At 63.2% G+C, this 21352-nt stretch overlaps 4 protein-coding genes across 8 annotated transcripts; 2 read left to right on the top strand and 2 right to left on the bottom strand.

The window, feature by feature from the left end:
* The first annotated feature begins 256 nt into the window (after positions 1-256).
* On the top strand, positions 257-9249 carry LOC101444840 (lymphocyte antigen 6 family member G6F). Of its 2 annotated transcripts, XR_009187836.2 has the most exons (8): positions 257-1557; positions 2029-2358; positions 2443-2706; positions 3555-3710; positions 3868-3934; positions 4086-6458; positions 7845-8018; positions 8329-8454. XR_009187836.2 is itself a non-coding variant. In XM_058306507.2 (6 exons), exons 1-6 carry the CDS (start codon positions 1500-1502, stop codon positions 9136-9138), a joined length of 1158 nt encoding a protein of 385 aa, XP_058162490.1. In that variant the 5' UTR covers positions 273-1499; the 3' UTR covers positions 9139-9249. The 2 variants fall into 2 exon arrangements, 1 of the variants encoding a protein (XP_058162490.1); XM_058306507.2 differs by lacking the exons at positions 3868-3934; positions 4086-6458; positions 7845-8018 and adding an exon at positions 8915-9249 and having other exon boundaries at positions 273-1557.
* Positions 9250-9914: 665 nt separating this feature from the next.
* LY6G6C (lymphocyte antigen 6 family member G6C) lies at positions 9915-12716 on the bottom strand. Its single transcript, XM_023588136.2, has 3 exons — positions 12510-12716; positions 11402-11512; positions 9915-10642 (listed from the first exon to the last, which is right to left on the bottom strand). Exons 1-3 carry the CDS (start codon positions 12559-12561, stop codon positions 10431-10433), a joined length of 375 nt encoding a protein of 124 aa, XP_023443904.1. The 5' UTR covers positions 12562-12716; the 3' UTR covers positions 9915-10430.
* A 993-nt stretch (positions 12717-13709) lies between these two features.
* On the top strand, positions 13710-17227 carry MPIG6B (megakaryocyte and platelet inhibitory receptor G6b). The gene is given in 6 exon segments (XM_058306508.2): positions 13710-14204; positions 14387-14734; positions 14867-14961; positions 15301-15340; positions 15463-15533; positions 15663-17227. Coding segments are annotated over 6 exon segments (795 nt in total). The 5' UTR covers positions 13710-14068; the 3' UTR covers positions 15768-17227.
* Positions 17228-17953: 726 nt separating this feature from the next.
* On the bottom strand, positions 17954-21160 carry DDAH2 (DDAH family member 2, ADMA-independent). 4 transcript variants are annotated; one of them, XM_058306510.2, is made up of 7 exons: positions 21098-21160; positions 19767-20127; positions 19544-19643; positions 19369-19442; positions 19109-19228; positions 18459-18608; positions 17954-18274 (listed from the first exon to the last, which is right to left on the bottom strand). In XM_058306510.2, the coding sequence occupies exons 2-7, from the start codon at positions 20061-20063 to the stop codon at positions 18158-18160; spliced, it is 858 nt and encodes a 285-aa protein (XP_058162493.1). In that variant the 5' UTR covers positions 20064-20127; positions 21098-21160; the 3' UTR covers positions 17954-18157. The 4 variants fall into 4 exon arrangements, with proteins under 4 accessions (XP_058162493.1, XP_058162492.1, XP_004456151.2 ...); XM_058306509.1 differs by having other exon boundaries at positions 20934-21158; XM_004456094.5 differs by lacking the exon at positions 21098-21160 and adding an exon at positions 20374-20570.
* Between the last annotated feature and the right edge of the window lie 192 nt (positions 21161-21352).

Raw genomic sequence — 21352 nt, forward strand, 5'->3', positions numbered from 1 at the left:
CTTTCTCCACACCAATGCCACATTTTCTTCGATTACTAATCACAATAGTTCATGAATAGAATATCAGTAAGTCCACTCTAATCCATACTCTATTCCTCCATCCTGTGGACCTTGGATTGGTTGTGTCCATTCCACATCTTTGTCAAGAGGGGGCTTAGATTCCACATGGATACTGGATGCAATCCTCCTGTTTTCAGTTGTAGGCACTCTTGGCTCCCTGGTGTGGTGGTTGACCTTCTTCAACTTCATGTTAGCTGAGTGGGGTAAGTCCAATAAACCAGAGTGTAGGAGCTGAAGTCTGTTAAATTTGTTTTTTTTGTATCTTACACCTACATAATTTTCATCTCTTCAGCTTTTTTTTTGGAGTAAACACACAAGAAAGTGTATCAACTGAATACTTCCATGTACCAGCACCCACATCAACAAATGCCCAGAAGACACTCTTGAGCTCCCCACCTGTCTCCCCCCCAAGGGGATCCACTACCCTGCTTTCTAACCCCACTGATGAGTTTTTTTCTATTTGATACTTTGTGGGAATCATACAATACACATTCTCTGTGCCTGGTTTCTTTACCTCATGATGCTTGTGAGACTCAACCTTGTGGTGAGTGGCCGTGGTTGTTTATTCTGCTTGCCATCAATCGTTTCATTTTGTGACTGTACCACAGTTTATTTATCTAGTATATAGTTGTTCTATACAGTTGTATTATAGAGCTTTTCTTTTTCTTGTGCTAACACATATACAGCATATAATTTCCCTATACAGTACAGTCTTTTGCACTGTGGAATAGTTCATCAACCACAGGGCAAGTCCTTCCCAGTCCCCTAGGGAGTGCTGACGAGGTGCCGTCCAGTCCTGGGACCCACGGACATGAAGACTCAGCAGCCGCCACAGAACGCAAAAAAAGAAGACTTATTTCTCCCCATCCCCTCACTGTTTTCTGCTCACTGTCTGCTTTCTGTGTCCATTTGCTGTGCGTTCTTCTGTGCATGCTTGTCTCCTTTTTGGCTGGCACTGGAAACTGATCCTAGGACCTTCCAGAGTGGAAAAGAGGTGCTCAATCTCTTGCGCCACCTCAGCTCCCTGATCTGCAGAGTCTCTTGTTGTCTCTCCTCTGTCTCTCTTTGTTGCGTCATCTTGCTGCGCCCGCTCTCCGCGTGGGCCAGCTCGCCTTCGCCAGGAGGCCCCGGGCATGGAACCCTGGACCTCCCATATGTTGCTTGAGCCACATCTGCTTCCCTAAACAGTCTTTGCTCCGAGTCCCTCAACCAAGGGAGTAAGGGGCCACGCGCAGAGGCCTGATCTGGGTCCCCTCCTCCCCCACCTCAGGAGACAGAGGTGGTGTGGCTTCTGCCCCAGGGGACTCAGCCGGCCTTTCTCTCTCCAGCACTCCCCTCCCCACCGGAGCCCGTGTCAGTCCAGGCCACACCAGGGAGCTGGGTCTTTATCTGGGCCCCGCTTCCTCCCTGGGGACACAGAGGGCCTGGCTGCGGTCCCCATGGCGGTCTTACTCCTCCTTCTGTCCCTCTGCCAGGCGCCTCCGGCTGCTGCCGCAGGTAAGGGCCGGAGGTGGGGGAATCTTTAGCTGCTCTTCCTCCTAGGGCCCGCGGGGAGGCATCTGATTCAAGAACGTAAGTTTGCCCCAACCAGCCCCCCCGCTGCCTGATTGATTAGGGAAACACCCACTGGTTCTGGCCACAACAGTCTCCTCCAGAAAATAAGGAGAAGAGGAGTAAGTGCTTCCACGAGGGAGAAACGAGAGGAGATAACGGCCGCGGCCACCTCTCCCATGTTTTCTGTCTTGCCCTCCTCATCCCTCCCTGGCTGGGGCAAAGGGGAGGAACGCCCGCCCTTCCTCTCTTCTCCTCCCCACCGCTCCCTTTTGTAGTTGTCACTTGGGAAACGTGCTGAGCACCCAGGTGGGTGCTGGGCAAACTGCAGAAGGGGAGGACACGGGGGGCTGGAGGTCCAGCGGGCGGGGTGGGGCTGACGTGGCCCTCCGGGTTCTCCCGACTGCCTCCCTGCAGACAGCATCCGGGCCGTGTACGTGGCCTCGGGGGAGGCCGTGGAGCTGCCCTGCCCCTCGCCGCCCGCCCTGCGTGGGGACGAGCTCCTGTCCTGGTTCCACAGTCCCGCAGCAGGCTCCTCTACCGCCCTGGTGACCCAAGCCCAAGTGGCCAGACCAACCCCGGATCCCGGCAAGCCCGGAAGAGAGCCGCGGCTCCGGCTGCTGGGGAACCACTCGCTGCGGCTGGAGGGGTCCAGGGAGGGAGACGCCGGGCGGTACTGGTGCGCCGTGCGGGGTCAGCACCACCAGTACCAGAACTGGAGGGTGTACGACGTCTCGGTGCTCAGAGGTGTGCGGGGCTTACAGACCGGGGGTCGGCGGGGGCGGCGGAGGCGCAGGCAAGGAGCCGAGGGTCTCTTCTCACCTGCCGCAGGCTCCCAGTTATCCGCGAGGGCTGCGAACGGATCGCTGTGCTCCGTGCTCCTGTGCTCCGTGGTCCCTGCCCGACGCCTGGACTCCGTGACCTGGGTGGAGGGCAGGGGGCCCGTGAGGGGCCGGGCACAGCCCTTCTGGAGCGAGGGGGCTGCCCTTCTCCTGGTGTGTCCTGGGGAGGGCCTTCCCGAGCCCAGAGGCCGCAGACCAAGGACCATCCGCTGCGTCTTGCCTCAGTCCAGAGGCGTCAGCTTTAGCCTAGCAGGTAAACTGAGGGAAGGGGGGGTGCCCGCGGCACGTCCCGCACCTGCTGGTTAGGGGAGGAGGCGAGTCCGTCACCGGCAAGGGCAGGGGGGTGACGACCGTCGGCTGCAGGAGAAAGGCTTTTCCCTCACTGCCTAAATCCGTAACGGAGAAGGGAGGGGCGGGTGGAGCCTGCTTTCTGGTGCAACAGACCGTCCACCAAGAGGGAGGAGACGGAGTCCAGGGGACTATACAGGGTTGAGAAATAGGATGACCGGCGATTTCTGTGGAATATTCTATAGCAGAGAGAAAGAAAGAAAATAAGAGTCATTGCCAGAGGAGTTGTCTTTTTAAGACACTGATGGTATAATGGCCCGCTCCTAGTGAAGGCAGGAGGAGGAAAGAATATAATTGTTTGATACAGGAAAGAAGTGCTCTGGGGCTTAGAATCCTCCATTAGGGAGCAGGTGGCCTTTATTTCAGTGTGCAAAGGCCACTTAACGGGCAGCGGCCTCCCTACCTTCTCAGCACCCAATACTGTCCCTGGGCTGCGGCGGGCGCAGCAGATGCTGATGGGGTGCATGGATGAAAGAAGGAATGAGTGGAAGGCACTGCATTTTTTTCTTGAAGGGGTGGTTTATTCTGAAGAGCACAAGGGAAAAGCAGTCACAACAGGTGGTCTGCCCTGGAGTCAGCTGCCCATGGGGTCAGGGTGGGAGGCTGGAGGGGGCCACAGCGGGGTGGTGGGCATGGAGGGGCGGGCAGCTCGTGGAACCTTTGTTGGAAAGGCCACCAGACTGCAGGGGCAGGGCGGAGCTCTCGGGACGCAGGGACAGGCCGCTTCACCCTCTCCATCCGCCCTTACTGCAGCCTCGGCGCGTGCCTCTCCAGCCCCCTGTGTCCCCTCCTCGGGCTGGGACGTGTCCTGGATCCTGCTGCTCCTGCTGGCGGCAGGCCAGGGATTTGCCATCCTGGTGCTCGGTGTGGTGCTCTGGAGGCGGAGGGCCCGGGGGGCTCCGTGCGGAGGTGGGTGCCGCCCTACCACCCCCCCCAGAAGAGGGAAGGTGGGGGGCGGCTCTCACCTCTCGCCCCTGCACCCTTTCCTCTCCAAGATGGGGAGCCACTCCGGGGTATTAGGGAACTTCTCTTCTCTTCCCCACCCCGTATGGCTCCTTCTCCCCAGATACCTCGAGTCCTCAGTTCAAGCCTGAAATTCAGGTCTACGAGAACATTCACTTGGCCCGGCTGGGGTAAGAAAAAACTAGGCGGCAGAAGCCTAAATCCCATAGGGGGACGGGGGTGGGAGAGGAAACACTGGGTGGGGGCGGCACGGGCTGGTTCCTGAGGAGGTGGAGAACGGGGAGATCCTCAGCCTGCTTCTCTGCTTCCCAAACCCCACAGCCCACCTGCCCCCAAGCCCAGGTGATGCCGGCGGCATCTGCTGGAAGCGTGGCCCGCTGCCTCCCGACCACCTGGCACCAGAAGGAGTCCCCGGCAACCCCGGAGAGGAGGGAGGGCTGAGGGTGTGACATCACCGTCCCGCTGGTTTCCAGCAGCTGAGCTTTTTTTGGGGGGGAAAGGGAGCATTATCTGTGATGTCACCTAAAAGCAGTGTGTGGTGTCCTGTCTTGCAGCACCAGTGGAGGTGGTCTAAGCCAGCAGAGGAGTCCTGATTGAGGGAGGGGTGGGCCTGGGTGGGCCGGAGGTGAGTCAGGAGTGTAGAAGCAGCAGTGGGGACCCAGGCATGGCGGGCCAACTGAGGAAGCGGGAAGAGACTCTAGCCAGAGTAAAAGGAAAGCGATGGACAGAGGGACGGGGAAAAATTGAACGAGAGATGGGAGGTCTGAAGGACAGAGAGGAGAGAAAAAGACTTGCTCCCAAATTAAGCCGGAAGCACTCCCACCCGTTGTCTCAGCTCCTAAAGGGAAGTTGAGAGAGGAAGCAACCTCTAATCAGGCCCCAGACTTCCTAGGCTGAAGGAGAGGCCCTGAGCCAGGGTGGGGTGCCTGTGCTGGCCCCCTGCCCCGGGCCGTCCTTATCCGCCGGAGCAGGCTCCCCGCTGGTGCCCCGGGGTGGCAATCCGGAGCACGTGAGCAGCTTCTCCAGGCCCTGCGGCCCAGGGGCACGGCTTCCCTGGGCCTCCCGGGAGCCTCACGCTGCCTGGGCCTGGGCACGGCTTCCCTGGGCCTCCTGGGAGCCTCACGCTGCCTGGGCCAGGCAGGGGACGTGTCCACCGGGGCGGGTGGGCAGCGGGGTCCCCCGGGGGTGGCCCCTCTGGGAGGCGGGTGTCGCTGTGACCTGGGCCTCTCCTGGACTCCTGAGCAGTGGACGGGTCTGGGCTGGGGACACAGGAGGGCAGCGCCGCTCCCAGCTTGGCCGGGCCTCGGCCGCAGGCAGGCCTGAGCTGGACACCAGCCGCGCGTGCCTTCACGGGCAGCTCCACCGCGTGCCTCTGGGCGTCTCTGCTCTGTCCTGGGCCTCACCGGAGGAAAGCTTTCCTGGAAGACTGACCTACAGCCTTCACGCTGTAGTGGCTTCACCTAAGCCATTGGCCAAAAGGAGGACGCAGATGACCCAGAGAATGAGGTGACAGCTGTGGTTGAGCCCGGCCCCCCAGCGGCGAGCCGTGGCTTTGGAGCCCACGCACACACAGACGCAGACACACCCAGCTTCCCTGGGGTCCCAGAGGCCCTTTCTTCCCATCCATGCGCCCTCCAAGCTCCCTGAGACCCTCCCCAAGTGCCTGACCCGCCAGTTGGTCTTTCTCAGCAAGCCCGACGCAGTCACCCCTGGCCGGGCACCCACAGCGCCATCGAAACGCCTGCCTTGCCGGAGAACGGGCTGAGAGGGCGTCAGCCAGGGGCTCCAGAAAAGGCGGGGGAGGCCGGGTGCTGGGTGGTGTGCGTGCGGGCGTGGGAGCTGTGTCATGGGCATCAGGTCTTGGGAGGCGGTGTGCACCGCCGGGCCCCGGGGGCTGAGGTGCAGGGCGGGTTTGGGGGGTGCCTCCAAGGGCCTGTGCTGGGCTCTGCAGAGCTGGGGAGTGGGTGGAGGGCCGGGGTGCGGGGGGGGACCTCCCGGGTGGAGGGCCGCACGTGCACACGCGCCTGCTGGAGGAGGCGGCCGCCCCGGAGAAGCGAGTGGCCAGGAGGAGGGGCCCCCGGACCCGGCTCGGGTCCCCTGCTCCCAGCGGCAATCCTGCAGGGCGTAGCGGTGGCCCCGGGGTGGTGCGCCCGGCAGGGGGCCCTGGGCCTGGGGAGGCAAGCCCCTCCACTCGAGGCACTCGTGGGGCCCTGAGGACGAGCGGGTGGTGCTGAGGCAGGGGCAGCGGGAAGGGGGCACCAGGAGGGTGGGGAGCGACCGGGGAAGGAGCCCGGGGCAGGCGTCCTACCTGAGTGCCCGCACTGATGCCACAAGCTTCGTCGCCCCGGCCCTCAGTGGGCGGGGGTAGCAGGGCGCAGCGAAGCCACAGGTGTACCCGCGAAGCCGCCTCGGGGGCCGGGGGCGAGCTGAGGCCCGTGGGGGCGGCCGAGGCCGGGCAGGGCAGGGGGCAGAGCCCAGATCCGGATCCGGGAGTGGGTGCAGGGAGAGGAGGAAACACAGCAGAGGGAAGCGGCAGAAAAGAGGGAGAAGGGCGGACCGCAGTGGAAAACGAGCCGCGGAGGAGAGGAAAAGGAACAGGCGAGAGGGAAGCACACGACGACGTGAGCAGAAGCCGAGGGAGTCGGGGACAGCCGGGGCAGTGCCGGGCGCAGTTCAGACACGGGCGGTGACAAGGTAAGCAGGCGGTGTCAGAGATGGGTGAGGAAATGGGCCTTGACCAAAGCAGGTGGGCAGAAGGCCCGCGAAGCAGGGGCGGGGGCGGGCAGGTCAGCGCAGCGAAGGGGTGGACAGGCTCTTGCCGCCGTCCTGTCCCACCGGGCAGGCCTGGCGCTCCTCTTCCTAAGGCCTTCCGCCTCTCCGCCGCCTCTTCCAGCCCCCTCCCTCGGCCCCTCCACCCTCACCCAGTGTCCCACAGAGGAGCAGGATGCAGAGGAAGGTGCTGCAGGTGCAGCACCCGGAGCTCAGGAGCTTGCACCCCAGGGTCCTGAGAGCAAGTCAGGATCAGAGCAAGACAGGGAGGGGCCGGCCGACAAACACACCTAGGAGGGGAGCCACGGGGGGTACTGGCCCAGTGCCCGCCCCTGCCCTCGCCCCCTGCCCATCCCCCCTGCCCGGGCTGGAGTCACCCGCGCCTCCAGGGTCCTTCTCTGTCCAGCAGCGTGCTTGCCTTGTCCTCTAAGCTCCTCTGCCGCCCCCAGGTGCACCTGTCCCCTCCCTCCTCCCCGCCCTCCCCTGGGCTCCAGCTCTGCTCCTCTCGGCCTCCTCCTCGGGGTTGTTTGTTGTTTTCCAAGTGTCTTTCCCTTCAGGGCATCTATGACTCCTAGGTCAGTCTCCTAAGGATGTGGGGGGCCGGGATGGAGAGGTGTGTGGGATGCAGTCCCCCTCCCCAGGCGCACACAGAGCCCAGCTGGGGAGGACCCCACCCAGCTCCAGATCCCTTTGATCTCAGCTCTCCTACCCCACAATTATTCCTCCCACCTGCACCCTCTTGGAGGAGAGAATTAATCAGGGGTGGGGCAAGAAGGACGGATGTTTCCACTGGGTTTGTGTGCACAGACAGGCCTGGGCACACTCGGGGGACGGCTGGGTTGGGATCACAGACTCTGGAAGCCTAGATTTAAGGGATTGTGGAGCAGAAAGCTTCTGGGGGATCAGGGTAGGAGTGTGCCAGGAGAACGAAGACTAGGAAGGAGGGGTGGCCGGGGGAGCCACGGGCATCTACAGAGCAGCAGTGTGCAAAGCTCTGTGATCTCCAGACCTTTCGACACTCTTAAAAATGACTGAAACCCCAAAGAGCTTTTCTTTACGTGGGTTATACTGATGCCTACTCTGTTAAAACTTAAAACAGAGAAATAAACAGATCTTAATTCATTGAAAGATAAAGTAATAAACCTATCGCACGTTAACCTGTTTTTGTGACAACTACTATTTCCTGACTGTCTAATGAGAAGAGTGACATTGCTTTATGCTTGTGTCTGTGTTTAATGTCAGGCTTACTAGAAGACGGCAGGGTTTCTGTAGCCATGCCTGCACGTGATCCGTTGCGATATGTCATTTCAGTTGAAGTAGGTGAAGAAAATCTGCCTCCCAGTTGGGAAAAGGACTATCTCCAGGCCCTGAGGGACCCCAGGGGTTCTCAGGTTGCAGTTTTGGAGCGACGCTGAGGACGGAGGCGTTTGGCGTTCTCTAGGGGCACCCCTCCCTGTCCTTAATGGGGCCCCCGGTGCCCTCTGGGTGAGATACAGCTCTTCCGTCCCTTTTTTATGGTCCTATAAAGCTCAAGGCGGGGGGGGGGGGGGGGGGGGGGGATATAAGGCTGGCAGAGCACGGCGGCCTGGGACCTGGGCCAGGGGTGGGCCGGGGGGACACGTCCTACAAGGGACAGGCGCGATGAGCCCCCAGCTCATGGGGCTGCTCCTTGGCACCCTGCTGGGGGCCCCCTGGGGTAAGGAGGAGCTGAGCCCCTCTCTCAGAGCCCCCCTGCCAGCCGGAGCCCCGAGGGCCGGGCCGGGTGCCCCCTCCAATGCCTCCTCTCTCCTGCCAGGAAACCCCCCGCGCTGCTCCAGCTGCGGTGTCCCTGGCGGCTCCTGCACAGAGGCGGTGCCCACCTGTGACTTCCCGGAGCAGAGACCCCACCCAGGCCAGGGAGAGACCCAGCTCCCGGGAAACGGTGAGTTCTCAGTGTCTGCCGCTGCCCCCAGCCCCTCCTGTCTCCAGCCCCCACGTCCCTCCCTCCAATCCCTCTGGTTTCCAGAACCTTCCAGGCTTAGTCTGGCCCTAGGCAGATGGTGAGCAGTCTGAGGTCCCTTCTGGCGCCGAGACCTCCGAAGCCTGCCAGCCTTGTGCTGGCACTTCCCTCCTCTTTACTTGCCACCAAGAATCTCACAGGCCCGTTGGCGAAAGTGAAAACGACTGCATTGAAAGAAGAAAAAAAAAATGGCTGCCAAAGCTCTGTCCCTAAAAGGCAGGGACCAAATGATAACTTTGATCACTGATTTCAGAGAGGTGTTTAGTTTTGTTTTTTGGAGGGGGAGAGAATGCCTTCGGGGTCCCTGAAATTGCATCTGCTCTGCCCTGGGGAGCGAGTCCTCCAGTTCAGGGTCTAACGACCCTTCTCACTGTCTTCCCAGCCCCAGGGACCCCGAGCCCTCCTCAGCCAGCGTGCGTGGCGGCGCGGCACTGCAGCCCAGTGGACACGGAGCCGGTGGGAGACGCGACCTGCGCCAGCCCCGGGGACGGCTTCCTTGGAGGCCTGCGCAATGGCGCGGCGGCGAGCCCCGTGGCCCCGGTGCCCATCCTGGCTGCTGTAGCCCCTGCCCTGGCCTGGGTCTTGCCGGGCAGGTGGAGAGGCTAGTGGGGGCTGGGGCTGGGCAAGGGGGTGAGCGAGGGAGAGGGGCAAAGGGCGCTCGGGGCCTCTAAGGCGAGAAGACAGACGCTCCCGCGTGAGCTATTAAAATCTGTCGACCGCTCTAGAGCTGATTGGAAAATTCCATTTGTTATTTTGTTGATGGGAGGGCTGGAGGGGCAATAAGGGGGCGTCCAGGTTCCAGTGTGGGGGTCACCAAGGCTCAGTGGACTTCGTGACAACGGGGCACTCCCTCTCCCACTAAACCCCAAAGGACCGCCCTAAGTGAAGGCTGGCGTCCCGTTGCCAGGGAGAATGTCCCTTCGCAACGAGGAAGCCGGCTCGGAGAGGGGCTCGCCAGGTCCCCGTGAGCCTGGCAATGCCTGGCTCCCAGCAGCGCTGTTTTCAACCGAGCAAGGAAACGTAAGCCCCGCGAAGGGACGGCGAGCGGCTGGTGCCCACCGAGGGACTCGACCAGGCCCGGGAAGGGGGTCTCGGGCCCCATCTCCATCCGACTCTCCTGCCCCGTTCTGGGGAGCCCTCCAGCCGGCCGCCCCTCCTTCCTGGCAGCACGTCAGGGGCGTGGGCTGGACTTGGGAGAAGGCACGTTCCTGCCCACACGGGGCCCCGCGTGCCACCCTCGGGAGACGGGCCGGCGGAGGCCTGAAAAACCCGTTCCCCAGCCGCCCAGCCCGGCCGCTCAGGGCGACGGCGTCGCCGGTCAGCTGGTTCCTGGAGGGGGCCTGACACCTAAACGCTTGCTGACCAAAAAAGCACAATGTATGAGACACAGACGTTTTTTACTGCCCATGGGTGAGCACGGGGATTGGGTCCCGGGAGCCACGGTCTGGGGAATTAGCCTCCGTGCAGCGAGGTCATCAGGTCCCTCCTGGGCACCTTCACTGGGAACAAAAGTCCTGTTTCAGGCCCAGGCCCATCTCTCCTCAGGCGGGAGAGGGTAGAGGGCAGGAGGCAGAGCGGGGCGCCTTCCTGGGAGGTAACAGGGGGCTCTGGAGTGGTCCTGAAGGGAAAGCGGAGCGGAGGGCGTGGGGCGGTGGGAGAAGATGGATGGGGAGACCACTCTGGAGGAGGAGGTGGCGATGTCCTCAGGTCCTGAAAGGACAGAGGGACAGAGGGGGTGGGGGAGGGTCTAAAATGGGGAGCGGGATGGGACGGGGGAAGTGCTTTTTAGAGCAGAGGGAGTTGGGGAGAGAGACTGTTCTGGAAACCAGGGGAAACCGAGACCCGGGGAGAGGGGCCCGGGCTGAGGCAGGGGGAGGAGGCGGCGGGCGGGTGTGGCATCAGTGCAGCAGCCAGAGCCCGAGGCCGGCCAGGGCGGTGAGGACGAGGGCCAGGGCGGGCGTGGGCCGGGGGGCCGGGCTGTTGCAGCTGTCCTTGGCGCAGCAGGTGGTGTTGTAGGTCAGGCCCAGCTTGTGGTTGCTCTGGTTGAAGGCCTCCCGGCAGGGCTCTTCCGCGGTGCCGCAGCGCAGGTTGGAGTAAAGCCACATCTTACCTGCGGGCGGCAGGGGCGGGGTCAGCCACCGGCCTCTGCCTCTCCACCCCAAGCGCCCACTCCGCCTTCCTTCCTTCCCAGCTCCGCCCCTGGCCCACCCCTTCTATTTTTTTTCACTCTTTATTTATTTATTTCTCCCCACCCCCTTGTTGTCTGCCCTTGCTGTGGCTGTTTGTCTTCTTTGTTTCTTTAGGAGGCACCGGGAACCAAACCTGGGACCTCTGATGTGAGAGGGAGGTGCCTGATCGCTTGAGCCGCTTCGTTGGGTCTTTCACGGTTTTTTCCCTCCTTCTGTCTCTTTTTGCGTCAGCTCGGCGTGCCTGCCTGTCTTCTTTAGGGGGCAGCAGGAGCCAAACCACAGACGTCCCGCGTGGGAGGCGGGCGTCCAATTGCTTGAGCCGCATGCGCGTCCCCGCCCCTTCTTTACCTCGCTCTGGTCTCATCTTCCTCCTGGGCTTACCCCCCCCCCCAATTCTGGTTCCACGGCCTGTGGGCTGTGCGGCCTTGGCCTCTTACTGTCTCTTTCTGAGGCTCCGTGTCCTCAGTACTGTGCGAGCACCCACCTCCCAGGGGTGCTGTGAGCATTCACCGAAACAGCCCTGTAAAGACTGAGGACGGTGCCCGGCGCACAGGAGCGCTTGACCGAGTGTTACCCTCGCGGCACCTCTCCGGCCATCTCGGCCTCAGCCCCCTCCCGGCCTGCGTGTCGGGCACAGACTCTCCCACCGCCCCCCTGCCCGCTGATGAAGAGGACGTTACCGAGGTACACGTTCGTCGTCAGGCACTGCTGTCCCGGCGCCAGGAGGCAGGACTGCCGGTCCATGCAGCCAAGCACGGGCACCTTGTAGCAGGAGTGACAGCGGACGTCAGCTGTGGAGACACAAGGCAGGCGGGGAAGACGGGAGCCTGGCTCACCTGCTCAGGGGGCTCCCCCGGGGTGGCTGAGCGGGCGGGTGGGGCTGGGGCGGCCCCTCCTGCTGCTCCCGGGACCTGTTTGGTGATGCAGTGAGGGTGGACAGTGGGCGGCAGGCGAGGGTGGGGTTGTGGCTGGTGCAAGGTCCGCACCCTAAATACCTTTCACCCCACCCTGTTTGGGGATGAGTCAGGAGGGCCAGGGCTACCAACAAAAACTCAGCTTGGGGTTGCGGATAGAATGGAACAAACGTGAGGAGACCTACGATGGGGAAAGACGGGAGGGGGCAAGGGAGAAGATGAAGGGGTTCGGAAGAGGTCACGGACGGGGGTTACGAGAGGCTGAGGACGGGAGGGAGGTGGACAGCCGTCGGTGGCCGGCTCTAGAGAGTAGGTCTTCCCTGATGCCGCCAGGAGCCTGGAAAGAGGAGTCAGACGCGGATGGGATCCTCTTACCCCAGGAGCTCGGGCAGGGAAGAAACTACCAGGGAGACAGCTCATCAGAGGCTGTCCCGGTGCCTTACTGAATCAGAGAGGTGGGCGTACGAGGTGGCGCCCTCCCGGGTCCTGCGTTCAGTTCCTGCTTCAAGAACTGGGCATGCCGGATTTGGAGAAGGAAGGGCAGTGGGAGGGTGCAGGAGCCCTGCGAGTCCCCCTCAGGGAAACCCACCCCAGAGCAGGGGGCGAGCAGGCCCTGCATCCCCTCCTAAGACCCTCGGGGTCTCCCCGGCTCCCCAGGAGGCTCTAAGAGCTGACCGAGGAGGAGGACCGTCCAGGAGCCGCTCTGGTTTTGAGGAGGATGCAGGGCTTGTGTTCCCGGCAGGGAAGGAGGACCTGTGGCCCAGAAGGGACCCGGACGGGGCAGAGCTGAGGGAGTGAACACTCAAGCCCCTGATGGGCGAGGGGGGGGCGGGGGAGGCCCAGGGAGAGGCGAACCAGGTCCTCGGAAGCTCACCTGAGGCCCGGCAGAGCAGAGCGGACAGCGCGAGCAGGAGAAGGCCCTTCATGGTGAGGGTCCCGGGAACGGCAGCCGCCGCAGCAGGTGACAGAGTAGGATTTCGGGAATCGGCCTCTGGAGGCTGAGCTGCCTTTTGCTAATTTATAATCCCCAAGGCCCCTCCCTTCCCTGCCTCTGGGAGTGCCTCCCTCCCCATTGACACACAGCTGACCAGAGGGAAGGCCAAGCTTGGGGAAGGGCTGAGCAGGCCTGGGTGGGGGGGTGGGGATGGGGGACGGCAGGCGCCGCCAGGGGCCAGCTCCATTTTGGTCTTGGCTTCAGGTAAACGGAGGCCCCTGCCTGCGCAGTCTCCTGAAGCGGTGTCACCAAAGGCCTCTGTGATGTTATAATGGCTTCTGTTGGTTCCTGGGAAGGGGGCTGGGGGCCAAGCTGGTTGGCAAATTTAGCCTCAGGCCAGGTGAGGTGGGGGGCGTTGGTGGGGTATGCTGGCGGCAGGTTGAAAGTGAGGCTACAAAGAGTGGACCGAATCGCCTTCCTGCCCCCTCTCCATCTTCCCGGGCCCTCCTCAGTCCCAGGATGAGGTCAGAACAGCAGGGCCCAGCTGGGCTGCATGCTGGGAGATCCAGGGTCCCCTGCCGGGGGGGTGGGCTGCCTGCAGGCCCCAGGAAGGAGTTCAGGACCCGCCCTGACTCCACCTGGACTTGGCGTCACCTCTGTCACGGGACTCCCGTGAGGGCAGACAGCTGCTGGAGTCCTGTTTGTGGGGCGTATGCACCTGCTCCAAAGAGCCTTCCCAACCCAAACCTGCCAGCTTGGGCAGGGCACCGCAGCCCAGAGAGTGACGTGGGCGCCAGAGGTGAAGGAGAAGCTAGAATAGAAATAGGAAGAGCAATAACAAGGGCAAGCATTCAAGTAAGGCTTCTACGTCGGCCACTGTTCTAGGTGTTTTCCGGGTGTTTGTTTGGGCCTCACAACAGTAAACAGCAGCCTGGGAGACAGGACCATTATTCCCATTTTACAGGTGAGCAGACCACCCAGAGGTTAAGCAGCTAGGAGGCGGCAAGCCGGGATCTGAGCTCAGGCAGCCAGGGTCCAGGATTCGCCAAGCTCGGGGCCACCCCCACCCTGCGGGGTTGAAGTTTGGAAGAGGGCTTGTGTAAACAGGCCAAGCACGAATTTTATTTTAGTTTATTTTTTAAATTTATTTTAAAGGTTTAAGCGGTGCCACTCCTGGGCAGGCTGCGTTTTTTTCCAAGTGGGCGTCTCTCCTTGCGGGGCGCACTCCTTGCGCGTGGGGCATCCCCGCGTGGCACCATGCTCCTTGCACGCAGCAGCACAGCACATGGGCCAGCTCATCACATGGGGCAGGAGGCCCTGGGTTTGAACCCTGGACCCTCCCATATGGTAGGTGGATGCTCTATCAGCTGAACCACATCCACTTCCCATGGAGGATGAATTGAAGTGGGCACTATCTGAGGGCAGTGAGTGTGCTAGGGGATTCCCCAGGGATCTGGGCAGCCAGTGGCCCCGCCCCACTCTTATCCTGGACCCCAGCCATGCCCCCACGCCCCTTCTTCCTTCCGGTCTCCCCAGCTGATTCACTCGCCTCCCATCCCCACCACATCCCAGGCATGGCCCTGTTTTTGCAGCTGCTCCCACTGCTGCTCTCGGGGACCCTGGGGGACCCGGAGCGTAAGGATCCCTGGGGAAGTCGTGGGCTAGGAGGGAGCAGGGGGGTGTCCAAGGAGGAGGAAGACACAGGCTGGCAGGAGGGTCGATTGCAAGGAGAGAGGAGATGGCACGGGGTGGGCGTGGGGACGGGTGCTCGCCACGCCCTCCGGACCTGCTCTAACCGTCGCCTTCGCCTCCCCTAGCCGTCCTGGAGGGTCGCCCGGGAGACCGGGTGAATTTCTCCTGCGTAGGGGTGTCGCATCCCATCCGCTGGGCCTGGGCGCCTAGCTTCCCGGATTGCCAGGGTCTGTCCAAAGGACGCCGCCCGATCCTGCGGGCTTCGGAGAGCGGGATCCCCACCGTGCCTCCGGCCCAGCCCTTCGCCGGCCGCCTGCGCGCCCTGGGCCCCGGCCTCCGGCGGCTGGAGCTGCTCCTGAGAGCGGGGGACTCGGGCAAATTTTTCTGCAGGGGCGATCGCAAGAACGAGAGTCATGTGGTGCTTCACGTGCTGGGGGACGAGGCCGATTGCAGGGCCCCGGGGCCTAGCCACGGTAAGTCAGGGCCTGCGCGCACGGGGGAGCGGACCCCGCGCGCACGCACCGGGAGGGCGAGGATGCAGGCTGGGAGCTCCGGAGCCCCTGGCCGCGCTCTCCGGATCTCGGCACTCCCCTCCGTCCCCCCAGGGTCCGTGTACCCGCAGCTCCCGATCCCGCTGCTGGGCGCGGGGCTGGCGCTGGGCCTGGGAGCGCTGGGCGTGCTCTGGTGGCGGCGCAGGTGAGCTCGAGGGGCGGGCCCGGGGGCGGAGCGGGGCCGGGGCGGGCCGGGACCCCGCGGCTGGAAAGAGCCGCCCTCAGCCGGAGGTTTGGAGAAGGGGTGAGGTCAGCGGTTGCAGGCTAGGCCCCCGGCTGGTGGGTGGCGCCCTGGCGGGGCTTCCCCCGCCTAGCTGGCAGGGCGGGCGGCGTCGGAGCGCGAGCGGGCGCGCGGGGAGAGGGGAGCCGACGTGGCCCGTGAGTCAGAGCCTGCAAGTCGCTGGGCTGTGGGTGGCGGGGCCTTGGGCAAAGGAGAAAAAGCGAGACGAGGTTGGTGGCTCTTAAAGGCTCTGATACCTCCCTTTCAGGCGCTCAACCCGGCCCCGCTGCAGCCACGCCCCAGATTTGGTGAGACTTAACTTCATTCTATTTCCTTTCTCCACCCCTCGGTTCCCGAGTCTGAGCCTTCTCTGGGAGCAGACAACTTGGTCACCTTCTCTCCGCCCCTCAGTTCTGTCCCCCCCACATAGCTCCACCTGATCTGCGGAGGACAGTGAACGAGGAGGAGCCCCCGCTCCCAGGAGACCTGGGCCAGGAGCCGGTAAGGGCTGGGCATGGGAGGGGGGCCCGGCCAGGATCCCTGGGGAAAGCGGGCAGGGAGAGGCTACAGGCCCGCGTCCCCGAGAGAGTCAGGCTGTTGTTCCCCTCCTGCCTTCCTCTGCACCCCCAGAGCCTGCTCTACGCCAGCCTGGACCACCTGGCCCTCCGAGGCCCCCGCCCGCTGTCCGCGGGGGCCCCTGCTGACACCTCCACCACCTACGCCGTTATAGTTTGAAGGGGAGCCCCTACGCCAAACCTCACCACCTGGGGCTCCCAGCTCGCCAGAGTCCCATTCCACTTCTCGGCCTCTCACCTGGGAGAGGAAGGCACCTCAGATAGAAATGAGCACTAGACTGAGAGTCAGGAGACCTGGGTTCCAGGCTCCCCCCACTGCTCCTGCTCCTTCAGTGGCCCCCGTCTTTGCTCTAGCTTTGTCTCTCCGTCACCACTCCAGTCCTGTCTTCCCTTCACAGTCAAGTTTTTTTGGACCAGGCGCCTACATTGCCTCTTCTATTTTCTTCCCCTTTGCTCTGCTCCTGACCGCTCATCTGCTGGAAATGCTCATCTGCTCTCCTTGAGGATGTCAGTGATGTCTTGATGGCCATACCCCGTGGCCATTTTTTCTAGCATTCATCTAGCTTGACCTTTGCTTACTCCCCTCTTTGAGCTGTTTTCCTTGGCTGCTGGTGAACTTCCTTCTGGACTCCTCTTCCTTGTTGCCTGGTGGTATTCCCCAGCATTCCCCACTTGACTCTCTCCCCTTCCCCTTTTTCTGGGAAGCTGTGATCCACAGCCAGGCATTCAGCCCCTACCTCAGCAAATGATGCCCAAATCTATTTCCAAGTTTAGATCTCAGATCTGGGATTTCCTCTGGACATCCCCCAGGCTGGCCCCAAGCATTTTACACCCCGCACATCTGAAGTCCAGCTCTTGGGCTCCTCCCAAACCACTCATTTAATCCTCCTCTGGATTCTCTTTTGACCAAACCAGTTGCCCAAGTCAGAAACTGGGAGTCACGCAGACCTCCTTCCCCTCACCCCCACACAATGAGCCGTAGGCTCTCGTTGTTTATATCATCTCAACAGCACTGTCAAGTCCACACCCTGCTCCACGCCCAGGGTGAATGCACTTTCCTCATTTCCTGCCGGGATTACCCACAGCCTCACCTTAACCTGCCCGTGTCCTCCGAGCTAGAGCCAGAAAGACCCTCCTCAAATGCTAACCTTACTTTAGAGGCGCAGGCTGTCTCCATCGCCTTCAGCCCCGGGCCGTGGTCCTTGGCTGGGGCCCAAGGTGCTACAGGACTCCAGGTGCCCCAGCTCACCTCCTCCCACCATTCCACACGCATGCAACACTCCAGCCTTCGAGGAAGTCTCCCAGCCCCCAGCTGTCCTCTGCCCTGGAATAATACCCTGTGCCCTCATCCCCCTACCTGCCTGGCTCATTCCTATTTGTCCTCAGGACTTAGTTCTAACGTGTAACCTTCTCTGGGAAATCATTCCCAGCCCTCTTTGCCTACCCCTACACACTTTGATGCCATAGGGAGCCCCATTATTTCTCTTCGTGGCAAGAGCCTCCCGTGAATTGTTCCATCACAACCTGTATTTGGATTTGTAAGGATTTTTCATGTGCTGTGAGGGGTCTGACCCGTTTAGATTACTGCTAAACCTCAGTAAACGAGCAAAATTAAAAGAATCATCTCTGGTTATGTCATTTCTTCCTCTCTATCAAATCAGGGTGGGCTGGTGATCTACCATTCTTTTTAAAATTTCTCTCCCCTCCCCACCCCCAGTTGTCTGCTCTTTCTGTCCATTCGCTGTGTGTTCTTCTGTGATTGCGTCTATCCTTATCAGCGGCACCGGGAATCTGTGTTTCTTTTTGTTGCATCATCTTGCTGTGTCATTTCTCCGTGTGTGCAGCGCCATTCCTGGGCAGGCTGCACTTTCTTTCGCGCTGGGTGGCTCTCCTTATGGGGCGCACTCCTTGCGCGTGGGGCTCCCCTATGCGGGGACACCCCTGCGTGGCAGGGCACTCCTTGCACGCATCAGCACTGCGCATGGGCCAGCTCCACACGGGTCAAGGAGGCCCAGGGTTTGAACCGTGGACCTCCCATGTGGTAAACGGACGCCCTAACCACTGGGCCAAGTCCGCTTCCCTGATCTACCATTCTTTGCATCATCTGACTTCACATAAATCCAAAGAGTGATCCAGCCACACTCTCCTGTCCCTGCCGCGGACACACTCCCCATGATAGATATTCTGTCTCTCTCGTCCATTTGGTACTCAAGATCCTGCATCAGGCTCCGGTGATGAGTAAGTGCCAATTGAGGGTGAATGAAAGCGACTTCCTCCTCAGCGCCCTCCCCCAGCCTCAGGGACCAGCCGCACCCCATCCCCTACCGCAGGAAGACACCAGCCATGTCCAGTCTACCATGTCCGTTTTATTGGTTCTGAGGGAGAGGGCTCACCCAGTGGCCCGTGTTCTTTTTTCCACATTCTGCCCAGCTGCCGTCTCGGGGCCCTCTGCCTGCCACTTCCTACTCCCCAGCCCCCATTGCAGCCCTCTCCCCCTCTGCTCCCTATGCTGCCCTCTCCCTAGCCAGCCGGGACCCCAGGGGCAGGCCCTCAGCTGTGAGGGCGCGTGCTGAGCACCAGGCAGAGGGAGCTGAGCCCGGCACCCGCCTTCTCCAGTTCTGAGCAGGACACAGGTACCAGGGTGACGTCGGCGAGCTTCTGCAGTGCCTGCGGGGAGGGGGGGGGCATGGAGCCAGAGAGGTAAGCCCCTGAGCCCAGAACTAGGCCCCACTTCTGGAGAAGCCACCCCCTCCCTCCCAGCGGGAGGGCTCGCTCCTCCCTGCCCCTCCCTGCCTCTCCCTGCTGGGTGGCGGTGGTGGAGGGGTGGTGGAGGGGATCCGGCCGCCCTTACCTCCTGGCTGTTGCTCAGGTCCCCACCTCCACGGTGCAAGAGGAATGGGGAGGCACTGGGCAACCCAGGGCGCAGGAAAAGACAGTCAGCCGCGGCGTCATCTGGGAGGGTCAGGGAGGCGTAAGGGTGGTCTGTCAACACCGCCATTGCCTGGGCGAGAGATGGGGGGAGGACGCCTTCAAGTCTCAGGGCCTCTCTGGCAACCGGATCCGCCCCCCCCCACGGGCTGGGGCAGGGTGACATTTGTCCAATATGAAGGACAGCAGGTGCCCAGGGCTCACTATGAGATGGGCACTGGTCTAAGCCCTTTAATTATGCTTCTGGACTTCTGCCTCGGAGTTTCGTCCAGTTCCTTCCACCTGCAGCCCTCTCCCTAGCTCCTCCAGCCCTCCTGTCTGCCCCACCCATCCTTCAAGTCCTAGCTTCCATGCCACCTTTGGGGAGGTTTCCTGAAACTAGGAAACTGGGGAAACTGGCGCCTTGTGCTCGCCTCCCAGCTCCGGCTGTGGTAACGTGCTTACCCCTGGCCTTTTCACACTAGCTGGTCCGCTGGGGGAGGGCAGGGGTTGGGTCTAACTCTGTGAAGCCTTCCCAGCCCGCCGCCTCCCAGCCCCGACCCCGCGCCCACTCCTCGCCGCACCCCTCCTCACCCTGACAGCCTTTTGGGCCGCGTTGCTGCTGCCGGCCACCACAGTGCGGGGTCCCCCCATGCCGCAGAGGCCACGCAGGTGGGAGGGGCCCGAGACGGGCACGGTGGAGACCGCGAAGTCCTAGGGAAGCAAGGGCAGGTTTTCAGGTGGAGGTGGGGGCGGCAAACACAGGCTGCTCTCGGCCTCCTCGCCAAGGCCCCGGTCCCGCAGACCCCCGCCGATGCTCGGCTCTCCCGGCCAGGACTGGGCACGCTCCTCACCCGGAACGTGTCTGCCACGATCTCGGCCCCTCGGTGATTGGTCCACTTGGACAGGCCTACGAAAAACTCCCGGCCTGCGCGGGAGGCGCAGGTTTGAGGGCGAGGGAGCTGGAAACAAGCCTCCCCGACTCTGCTTCCCCATGGGCCAGCACACATGCGGGTGCCCCAGCCTCACCGGTGAAGAGAACGTCGGTGCCGTCCAGCGTGGCGCTCTCGTCCCCCATTTCCACAATTCGCAGGCCCAGGTCCTGGAGGGCTTTGCGGACTCCATCGACCTGGGGGCCGGGCAGAGGAGGGGAGTGCGGCGCTGAGGGCCGTCCCCTGTCCCCTGCCCCTTCCTTCCCTAAGGCCCCTACGCCCTGCGCCTGCCCTTCCCGGCCCCACGCCTGGGTGCTCACCTCCGGCCTGCGGGCAGGGCTCCAGGGGCGCGTGATTAGGGCCGTGTCCCCTTGGATCACAGCTGTGTCGCCGAGAAGAGGTCCCAGCGGCAGCGATTCCTCAGGAGGCAGTTCTAGCAGCTGCAGCCCCAGGCGCTGCCTCAGTTTACCCCCCAGCACCCCGTGCTCCCGCTGAGCTTTAGCCAGGTCCAGAGCCGGGAGGCCAGCCGCCGCGCCCTCCCCCGACGCCAGGCTCTCCGGGACCCCCCGGATCAGGGCATGGGAGCAGCGGCCCAGCCCCTCCCCCGGCGTCCCCATCCCATCCACACAGACGCCCCCTCCGGCCGCGCTGATGTCTTCGTTTTCTCTCTTTTTCCTTTACCTGCCAGGGAGAAGAGACAGCACGGGGGTGGGGTGAGCAGAGAAAGAGTTGCGCGGAGAAGGGCGCGGGGGCCGAGAGCGCGGGGGTCTTCCCGCCGCGTCCTCGGGTCGCTCCGCCCACTTTCCGCCCCACCCTCTCCAGCCGGTCCCCGCTCTCTGTGGACCCCCCGGCACCCCGCACCCTCGCCGTCCGGTTCCTTGGGGGGAGTCCGAGGAAGGAGGCCGGGACCCCTGAAGTCTAAAACACCTGTTGCCCCCGCCCGGGGGCTCGGCGAGGTCCCCGCCGCGAGCCCCTCCGGGCAGCCGCTAGGATGCGCTCACTCCTCAAAAATGCAGCGGCCCCGCCCCCTTAACCCCCGGCGGTGCGCTGCGCGAGCGACCCCAAGTCCGGCGAGGGTCCCCCGGGGGCTCTGGGGCCGGAGGAGCCAGCCGGGGAGAGGCAGGGCCCGGCTGATGGACGCCCGCGCCCCCGCGCGAGGCCGGGCGCGCCGGGAAAGGGGGGCCGGCGCCTAAGGAGTTAAACGTCCCTGCGCCCGGGCGGGTCGGGCCGCCCCTAGCGCGACCCAGTATAAACCAGACGGAGCCCCAGGGGACTGGGAGAGGTCGCGAGCGGAATCGGAGGGGCGGGGAGCGGGGGCGTGGTTCCGGGGAGCCCGGGTCCAGCCGCCCCCGAGGTCCACTCCGCCCAGCTCCGCGCCCCCAGGCCGAGGCCCCGCACCCCGCACGGCGCAAGCACGGGCCGCCAGCGCCAAACTCCGCTCCCCAAAGGGTCCGAGATGCCGCCCCCACCCCCCGCCCCAGACTCACCTCCAGCGGCCACCCCCACTCGGGTCGCGCCGTGATCTCGGCTCGGGCCCGTTCCCCCGCCACCCCCCGAGGGCAGAGTTGATGGAGAGGGAAGTCCTAGTTTTCAACCCCGGGGGATGGCAGGTCTGGTTCCGGGGGGTCCCGCGGTGGGCGAGCTCACGCACTGCGATGGGGCGGGGGCGCGACGGTCTGGCGGCTCCGGGGCATTGTCTGAGCGGGACGGGGCGGGGCTCGCCGGGGCCACGCCCCCGCCGCGCGCCAGGCCACGCCCCCGCCGCGCGCCCCGAGCCCCCCGCCCCGCGCCCCGCCAGGGCCCACCCAGCTCCGGGCCGCTCGCGCGGCGGGGCTGCAAACGCGGCACGGACCGCGGGGCCGAGCTGCGGGGCCCGGGCCGCGCCGAGTCCGGCTCGCCGGCTCCA

The sequence above is a fragment of the Dasypus novemcinctus genome, chromosome 11 (assembly GCF_030445035.2).
Source record: "Dasypus novemcinctus isolate mDasNov1 chromosome 11, mDasNov1.1.hap2, whole genome shotgun sequence".
NCBI classification, from domain to species: Eukaryota; Metazoa; Chordata; class Mammalia; order Cingulata; family Dasypodidae; genus Dasypus; species Dasypus novemcinctus.

Coding starts and splice junctions, on each gene's coding strand:
- LOC101444840 (XM_058306507.2), top strand. CDS start 1,500: ATGGCGGTCTTACTCCTCCTTCTGTCCCTCTGCCAGGCGCCTCCGGCT. Junction 1,558..2,028: donor GCCTCCGGCTGCTGCCGCAG/GTAAGGGCCGGA, acceptor GCCTCCCTGCAG/ACAGCATCCGGGCCGTGTAC. Junction 8,455..8,914: donor GACCCAGCTCCCGGGAAACG/GTGAGTTCTCAG, acceptor CTGTCTTCCCAG/CCCCAGGGACCCCGAGCCCT.
- LY6G6C (XM_023588136.2), bottom strand. CDS start 12,561: ATGAAGGGCCTTCTCCTGCTCGCGCTGTCCGCTCTGCTCTGCCGGGCC. Junction 11,513..12,509: donor TCTGCTCTGCCGGGCCTCAG/GTGAGCTTCCGA, acceptor GTGTCTCCACAG/CTGACGTCCGCTGTCACTCC. Junction 10,643..11,401: donor GACGACGAACGTGTACCTCG/GTAACGTCCTCT, acceptor TGCCGCCCGCAG/GTAAGATGTGGCTTTACTCC.
- DDAH2 (XM_058306510.2), bottom strand. CDS start 20,063: ATGGGGACGCCGGGGGAGGGGCTGGGCCGCTGCTCCCATGCCCTGATC. Junction 19,644..19,766: donor GCCCTGCCCGCAGGCCGGAG/GTGAGCACCCAG, acceptor CCCGGCCCCCAG/GTCGATGGAGTCCGCAAAGC. Junction 19,229..19,368: donor TCGTGGCAGACACGTTCCGG/GTGAGGAGCGTG, acceptor TTGCTTCCCTAG/GACTTCGCGGTCTCCACCGT.